This window comes from Metarhizium robertsii (genome assembly GCF_000187425.2).
Source record: "Metarhizium robertsii ARSEF 23 chromosome Unknown MAA_Scf_2, whole genome shotgun sequence".
NCBI lineage: Eukaryota > Fungi > Ascomycota > Sordariomycetes > Hypocreales > Clavicipitaceae > Metarhizium > Metarhizium robertsii.
In genome coordinates, this window is record NW_011942160.1 from 2,904,290 (window position 1) to 2,912,887 (window position 8,598).

The 8,598-nt window shown below is 49.1% G+C and overlaps 3 protein-coding genes across 3 annotated transcripts; 2 read left to right on the top strand and 1 right to left on the bottom strand.

Moving 5' to 3' along the window:
• Positions 1-450: 450 nt before the first annotated feature.
• On the top strand, positions 451-1,472 carry MAA_05573 (NAD(P)-binding protein; the record flags this gene model as incomplete). Its single annotated transcript, XM_007823571.1, has 2 exons — positions 451-526; positions 592-1,472. 2 exons carry the CDS (start codon positions 451-453, stop codon positions 1,470-1,472), a joined length of 957 nt encoding a protein of 318 aa, XP_007821762.1.
• A 700-nt stretch (positions 1,473-2,172) lies between these two features.
• On the bottom strand, positions 2,173-3,133 carry MAA_05572 (Brix domain protein; the record flags this gene model as incomplete). The annotated part of the gene is made up of 2 exons (XM_007823570.1): positions 2,173-3,063; positions 3,128-3,133. 2 exons carry the CDS (start codon positions 3,131-3,133, stop codon positions 2,173-2,175), a joined length of 897 nt encoding a protein of 298 aa, XP_007821761.1.
• Positions 3,134-3,805: 672 nt separating this feature from the next.
• MAA_05571 (NFX1-type zinc finger-containing protein 1) lies at positions 3,806-7,120 on the top strand (the record flags this gene model as incomplete). The annotated part of the gene is made up of 2 exons (XM_007823569.1): positions 3,806-4,095; positions 4,159-7,120. 2 exons carry the CDS (start codon positions 3,806-3,808, stop codon positions 7,118-7,120), a joined length of 3,252 nt encoding a protein of 1,083 aa, XP_007821760.1.
• Positions 7,121-8,598: the final 1,478 nt, after the last annotated feature.

Here is an 8,598-nt window from a genome sequence, read left to right on the forward strand (position 1 = left end):
GGAAAATTACGGGTTGCCTGTTTGTGGTCGCTTCACGATGGCAACGAAAGTATCATTCGGACCAGCAGGGTAGTATGATACGGTGCGTAGAAGCCGGTACCTGTCCTGGCGAATCCTTGCTGCATACATCCCATTGTATGAAATTCGTTCAAAAGAAACCGACTAATTGCATTCAGTGGCGTAAAGATGGCGCCGGGGATTACGGCTCTACGCCTTGCGGCCGTCTGACACGAAACGACGTCCAGTGGACCGCCGAACTAGGGCAGCGAGGAAGCCTGCCGCAAACCCCGAGAATAAAATCCGCCATCCATGTATGTACGTAGTGAAATATGATGGCCGATCCGGACTGGGATATAAAATGCGTGAAACCTACGAGTTACGTCTCCGTGAAAAGTACATCCGGATTGCAGTCAAGAGCTTGAACCCATCTACTAGACCACCAACAACACCATGAGCAACTTTGGTTTCGAAACAGAATGCCACGAAGTGGTCAATACCTTTACTCAAGAAGCCAAGGGCAAAACATGTACGCTTCACGCGCACCCACCTTGGTATACAGCATTCAGACATGGCACTTACATGCATGTTCAGTCCTCATCACTGGCCCAACCCCGGGGGGCATTGGCGCGCAAACAGCCATATCCTTGGCCGCTGCCTCGCCCTCAACAATAATTCTCGTAGGACGATCTGTCGAGAAGGGCCAGCCCACGGTCGACCATATCAAACGAGCCAACTCCTCTATCAATGTCAGATTCGTAGAGGCCGAGCTCTCATCAATGCAAAGTGTCCGCAAGGCCGCACAATACATCCTCGACGACGATGGCATTCCATTCATCAACACCATTATCAATAATGCGGGAATCATGGTTCCTCCGTATGCCCAGACTGAAGATGGTTTCGAGTCGCAATTCGCCACGAACCACCTCTCCCACTTCCTGCTCGTCAACAAGCTGATGCCAAAGTTGCTCGCCGCCGGAAATGCAAGAGTGGTGAATGTGTCAAGCGTGGGCAACAAGTACAGCGGCATGAATTGGGAGGACATTCATTTCAAGACAACTTACACGCCACAAAGGGCGTACTCACAGTCCAAAACGGCACAAATTCTCTTCTCGGTGTCGCTGAACAAGAAACTGGCTTCAAAGGGAGTGCGGTCATTTGCTCTGGACCCCGGCAGTGTCGAGACTGGGTTGTCAAAGTACATCTCTTTGGACATTGCCGAAGACATGGCACAGAAGATTGCGGGCAAGAGCCTTGTAGAAGCGAGGGCTTCTCGAAGAAAGACTGTGTCCCAGGGTTGTGCTACTACGTTAGTTGCTGCGCTGGATCCCACGCTCGGCCATGGGGTGTATCTGGCTGACTGTAAAATCACAAGCGACCCTGCCTGTGTTAATGCCTGGGCGTTGGACGAGGGGGATGCGGAGAGGTGTTGGACGCTGAGTGAAGAATGTGTGGGAGAGACGTTTGTGTATTGACTCAATTGATACTTTGATAGCTTGGTTGAAGCTTGTTTTGCGCTAATGGCGATGATTTTTAAAACTAGGACATATCATTGTTGTTCAAGATGACGATTTTGACGCTCAATTGCCATGAATGAATCTCAGAGTTGCTTTACACGCTTGCGCTGGTCTATCACCGCTGTCAAACAGGACATGAACCATAACAACTAGTTATGTGTATACACTGCATTCTATTTTCCAAGACATTGCTAATAAGTCGCGTGGGTATCCTCCGCATGATCTCTGCGCCGACATTGCCGCTCTAGCCTCTTTACTCCAGATAGACTATTATGCTGTGAACAATTATCTTGCTGAAGCAACCCTCGGTCCTACGCAGGTTGACGCAGATGCCGTCTGTACTCTTCCCGTTCGAGGCGAGTGGCCTCCATGCAGAGGTCCAAATGCTCAGACCAGAGGCGCACTGTTAGTTCGGTATCGAATAGGACTTGCTTGAATCCACAGGAGCATGCTCAGCCACGCTCGACGTACTGCATTGATATTCGAGACACATGGTGTGGTATCTGCCATTGCCGCCTCGGCCACAACTGATCGGCCTGATGCCGTTCTCGCCACCAGACACGACCGAGTCGCCACTAAGCATGCAAGTGCCACAGGCAACCTGACAGGCTTTCGTAATAGGGTATTGAGAAAAAGTTTGCCGTCCCGCCGTAGGCTCTTAAAGATAGTTCTTCTTCTTTGCTGTTCTTGTATACTGCGACAAGTGCCATTCAACATCGCCATCCTTGTTCTCGAGTGTACCCCCGCGGATCTCAAAGGGGCGCATTGTCATTCGAGGACCGACTTCAGCAAGCTCGACGCTATCGTAGCCAGTTCTAACAAAAACATGATGGCGGACCTCAATACTGTCCTCGATGTTCTTGAACGTTACGACACGGTTGCCCATCTTGTTTTTGCTCGTGATGGCCTCCCGTGGGGGGAAGAGGTGCTTCAGGACCTTGACAATGCGCTTACCCAATGGAGACGTAAAGCCGTCGAAGATGAGATGAGGATACGATTCGCTTACCGTGCCTCGCACGCTCCCTGGAATATCATGTCGCAGTACGACATTGTGTAATGAGAACGAGACTGTAGGTCCGTGAGGAAAGTGCGATAGCGTGAGAGCCGTTGGTGTGCCACGGTGTTCGTGAAGGAGAACGATATCTGACAACCCCGCGGATTGGGCTGATTTGACCAGATCGGGAAGAATAAGATTACCACGGTTCATTCGAATAGATGTAGGTAGCAGTAATCTGATTTCCTTTGCGAATGCTGACAGTCTGGCAGAAGGGTCTCGTGATGTTGAAACAAGGACCCGAGGGTCAACAATTCCAGAGAGTTGAGCGTATTCGTCGTCCAAGTCTAGTTGTTCATTCACGCCCAAGTCGGGAGTTGATTCGTCGTATTGATAGTCTTTTCTGAGGCTCTTGTCATTGGCAATAGAGGGGTCGAGAGGCTTGCCCGATGCCAATGATGCCCGTAACTTGGCGCGCTTTTCACTGACTTCAGCATCTCGCAGAAGAAGGGCCCTCCTGTAGAGATAGTCTCTTCGCTGTCGTGCTTGTTTACGCTGTTGAGGAGAAACGCAGTCAGTACGGAGTCAAGCATTGGTTTAGTATCATCGCAGTACTTACAATCATTTTTCTGGCCTTTAATTTCTTTTCTGTGTTAGAGAACTTGAAGTAAGGGTTGGTTCTTCATACTAGACAGACCTAGAGAATAGAGCACCCCCATCGGCTGTCCAACTTTTTTGCGCCTTATCGATAAGGAAGCCCGCTTATCACGTGGGCGCAAAATTGTCCCACTATAGGTCGCCGCCGCATCAGGGTCGGAGTGGCTTTCCTTAGAGGCGATGAATCAGGAACTGACCCGGAAAGCAAAACTTTACCTACATCCCTCAGCCTTTCCCTCACAGAACTGTTCTTCTTCGCAGATTGTTAGATAGCACGGTCGATCTCGCAGCTATCAAATCCACACGGCCGTCTTCGAGCACAAAATTTTGCCGCGATAATGTGAACCTAAACCACGATCTGCAACTACGAAACCTGCAAATCCATCCCGCCCAAAGCGCTTCTCTTTTGCTGCGCCGGGCAGATCATTTCGAACAAAGTTCGCTTCTGTGGGTTAGTGTTGAAACTTTTTAGTACACAAGCAGTGAATTATTGCACTGCATCCGTGGTACAACCAACCCAGCTGTATTTTTTACCCATCCTTGTCCTTCGTTTCTTGCTGACAGTACCAAGGTTGAAAAAAATTAAAAAAACACAACGCTGACCGGCGACCCCTCAGAACACATCCCAATCAGAAACAACATGGAAGGCGCCTTTACTCATGTAGGGAACCATCTTATATCTGACTCAGCCGCTGCCATTAAGGCTGGCGCGGATGACTTGTCTGCACTCGATGCTGACGAGAGCTTGCTCTATGGCAAGTACGAAGGCGGTCGTGGCGGGCGTCGTCGCGCCGATGACGACGATAACCAGACTGAGGCTTTCGAGGAAGATGACAATGACAGTCTCAACAGCGTTCCCGTAGAGGGTATGAGTGGCCTTAAACTCAAGGCCGTGGACGAAGAGAAGGAGCTTCCTCCTCACGCTTGCGCGTAAGCAACGATGCATCACAAAGCCAAATACGATGTCTTCTTGATCTGACACGATAAATCTAGGTATTGTGGCATTCACTCTCCGGCCTGCGTCGTCAAATGCCTTACTTGCAACAAGTGGTTTTGCAGCGCGAAAGGTAATGGCACGTCGACCCATATCGTGAATCATCTGGTCCGAGCGAGACATAAGGAGGTTCAGCTGCATCCCGACTCGACACTGGGGGATACGGTTTTGGAATGCTACAACTGTGGCACAAAAAATGCCTTCCTGCTAGGTTTTATTCCAGCCAAATCGGACACCGTAGTTGTTCTTTTGTGCCGCCAGCCGTGCGCATCTAGCACTTCGACCAAGGATATGAACTGGGATATTTCCCGATGGGAGCCTCTTATCGAGGAGCGAGCATTTCTCACTTGGCTTGTTAATGCCCCATCCGATGTTGAGCAGCTTCGTGCTCGCCATCTCTCGCCCAACACGATTGCCAAACTGGAGGAGATGTGGAAAGTCCAACCCTCCGCAACTGTTGCAAGCTTGTCGATAGCATCCAACATTGATGACGATCCGGACCCAGTCCTGTTACGATACGACGACCCATACCACTATCAGAATATCTTTGGGCCTCTGGTCAAGATGGAGTCTGACTATGATAAGAAACTGAAGGAAGCGCAATCCGAAGACGGTCTAATCGTTCGATGGGACTACGGTCTCAACAACAAGCATCTCGTGAGCTTTAACCTACACAAGATTGAATCCGGAGATGTCAAGCTCGCGGTTGGTGATGAAATGAGGCTTCGATACAATGGTGAGCTTCGGGAGCCGTGGGAAGGTGTTGGTTATGTCATCAAGATCCCAAACAGCCAGTCCGATGAAGTTGGCTTAGAATTGCGCAAGACTGGAAACGACAAGCTCGTGCCTACCGATTTATCTCATAATTTTTCTGCGGATTATGTCTGGAAGGCAACGTCATATGATCGCATGCAGTTGGCCATGAAGACGTTTGCTGTCGATGACATGAGTGTTTCTGGCTACATCTTCCACACCCTTTTGGGCCACGAGGTTCAGCTTCAGCCGGTGCAGTCGAGGCTACCTAGAAAGTGGTCTGTTCCTGGACTTCCTGAACTCAACCAAAGTCAAATCGACGCCATCAAGTCTGTCTTGCAGAAGCCGTTGAGTCTTATTCAAGGACCCCCCGGGACCGGAAAGACGGTGACATCCGCAACTATCATTTATCATCTTGCCAAGATGAGCGGCAATCAAGTACTCGTCTGTGCACCATCCAACGTCGCTGTTGACCAGCTTTGCGAACGAATTCACAATACTAACCTGAAGGTCGTCCGACTTACGGCTAAGTCGAGAGAGGATGTCGAGTCCTCTGTCAGCTTCCTGGCCTTGCACGAGCAGGTTAGATTGTCAGAGCATAACAGCGAGCTTGTCAAGCTCTCACAGCTCAAGAATGACGTTGGAGAACTTTCAAGCCAAGATGAGAAAAAGTTTAAGCAGCTCACGAAAGCAGCCGAGCGAGAAATTCTCAACAATGCCGACGTTGTTTGCTGCACTTGTGTTGGTGCAGGCGACCCTCGCTTGTCCAAGATGAAGTTTCGAAATGTGCTTATCGATGAGTCTACACAGTCTGCGGAGCCTGAGTGTATGATTCCATTGGTTCTTGGCTGCAAGCAAGTCGTTCTTGTTGGGGACCATAAACAGCTTGGACCTGTCATTATGAACAAGAAGGCTGCAAAAGCTGGTCTTAACCAGTCTCTATTTGAGCGATTGATCAAACTCCAGCTTGCACCTATTCGACTGACTACGCAGTACCGAATGCACCCATGTCTTTCAGAGTTCCCTTCAAATATGTTCTACGACGGTAGCTTGCAAAACGGCATCACTCATGAGCAACGTCTGCGAAGGGATGTAGAATTCCCTTGGCCTATTGCAGAAACCCCCATGATGTTCTGGTCGAATCTCGGCAACGAGGAAATTTCCACCTCGGGAACCTCCTATCTCAACCGCACCGAAGCTTCCAATGTGGAAAAGACCGTGACTCGATTCTTCAAAGCTGGTGTCAAGCCATCGGAGATTGGTGTCATTACTCCGTATGAAGGCCAGAGAAGTTATATTGTTACTACCATGCAGAATTCGGGTTCATTCAAGAAGGAATACTACAAGGAGGTTGAAGTCGCATCTGTCGACGCATTCCAAGGTCGCGAGAAGGATTTTATTGTCCTCTCGTGTGTTCGTTCCAACGAGAACCAGGGCATTGGTTTCTTGTCAGACCCTCGCCGTCTGAATGTTGCACTTACCCGAGCCAAGTATGGTCTGGTAATTCTAGGCAACCCCAAGGTGCTTTCGAAACACGAGCTTTGGCACAATCTGCTTGTACACTTCAAGGATCGCAAGTGCTTCGTCGAGGGCCCTCTCACAAATCTCCAAGCCTGTCTATTGCAGTTTAGCCGACCCAAGGTCAGCTTCCGTCAGAAGAACAACTATCAGTCTCAGTACGGCACTGCTGGATACACTAATGGACGCTTCAACGGCAGCGCAACTCCAGGCCGGGACTTTGACTCTGGATCTATGATGTCGTACATCCCTGATGATGTGTCCTCGATCCAAGGCTCCGCTTTTGGGGGTGCTGCTCTCAACTCTGCGTTCCCTCCCATGTTTTCCAGCTTCACGCCAGAACAGTGGCCTGGGCTGCCAGGAGTGCCTGGCCGAGGCAACAAAGGACGCAGCCGTGCAACGGAGAGCATCGCGGGCGAGAGCGTTGCCAACTCGGAACTTACAGACACGACCACCAGTGTTATTGGGGGTAAGGGGGTCAGTCAAGGCGGCGTCAGCTTGGGATCTGGGTTGCATGATGCAGTCACGGGAATGCGGCCGGTCTCATATACGCAAAGCGACAGACTCAAGCAATATGTCGAGAGCAATGGCCGGATAGCACCGGGCAGTGGCTTTGGCAGACGATACGATGACGACGAGAAGAGCGTCAGCACTGCCTTTCATAGTCAGATTGGCGGCGGCTACGACTGAGTAACAACTGGAGCTAGAGAGAAGTCGATTGGAATTAGCGGCGAGGAACTGCGTGACAACCTAGAGCACTCGAATTTTGAGTACTTGCCGCTGCAAGGCTTAGCAGGACTTTGAGGACCGACCAGGCCTCTAAGCGAGCGAGGTCTTGTGGACAAGTGGCTACGATTGGGATGACGATCAAAGCTACGACACATTCCTATGGACAGACGTCGAGGATTTTTGACGTTGTCGAAACCGAAGAGAAGGCAGTGGGCTGAATCTGAGACTGCCCACATAGTTTTTAGACACTCGACCCGCGGCATCGACACCCAGGACAAGCCGCTTTGATACTGATGGCAGATCTTTTTTTGGGTCGCAGAAGGGGCTGCATGCCTAGACAGAGGTGTGGTAGGAGTGAACGAGCAACTGTACAGGCGGCATGTTTAGAGGCAGTCATTTTTTTTCTTAGGCGGGGGAACTCGCCACTAAAGAAGGATCTGGACGGGCAGCCTCGAGTGAAGAGTGCAAACTATAGAGCCAACAATGCGCAGGCAAGATTCGCAGCCTACCAAGACAGAAAAAGGCTTGGCCAAAATTGGACTTTTGTGGTTGTGGTCTCAGACTGGTAGAATTTGATTTATGACCAACTCGCAAACACTCATTAAGATGTTTCAAAAAAAAAGGAAAAAAGAAATAGTAGTTGATAGTTATTACAGCAGCCATTCGTTACACCTGGTTGACATCAATGTGAAGGTGTCGCGTGCCCAGCTACCCAATCAAAGCGGGTCTCCAGTCGATCTGTCTGCTCGCGTGAGCACTAGTACTTCAATGTACTTATGTATGTACTCCGTACAGCATATCGACATATGTACATATGTACAATGTGCCACGTACAACAGAGCCCCCCTGAGATCAATATCCAGGCAGCCCCGATCAGTGGGGAACAAATCCATGTTGGGTCAGGGGCTGAAATCTGTTGCAGGTGTTGCAGGACGAAGTCGTGTGACGTGAAGTGCAGCCGGGTAGGGCATCCTATAAGGCTGTGTGGGTGAATGTGTGTGATTAATTTTGGGTCGCCGCTTTGGAAATATCAATTGATTTTGACAAACATGGGAGTCAAGCGCAACAGACGATTGGAGCGGCGCAGTGACTGTCCAGTGTTCTCCGTCTCTTCGAGTGCGCTAAGGTGCTGATATTTACCTGTGCAGTCTTGGCGACTTTTATTATCATGATAATCAAGTGGGTATATATGTACTTTTCGTACAGAAAGCTTAGCACTTTAATATTAAATAATATATATTTTTATTATCCCTCTGTAATAAGGGGGAAAACTATGGTATAAAGCTACTTTTTATTAACTAGCTTTATAATATTCTTCTTAATTTTGCTTTTTATTTCTTTTTTTTATTTTATATTTCTTATTACCTTATTTAGTTTTTTTATAATTATAACTTTTTTAATATTATTTTTTAAGCTTATTAATTTTAATTCTTAAAAGT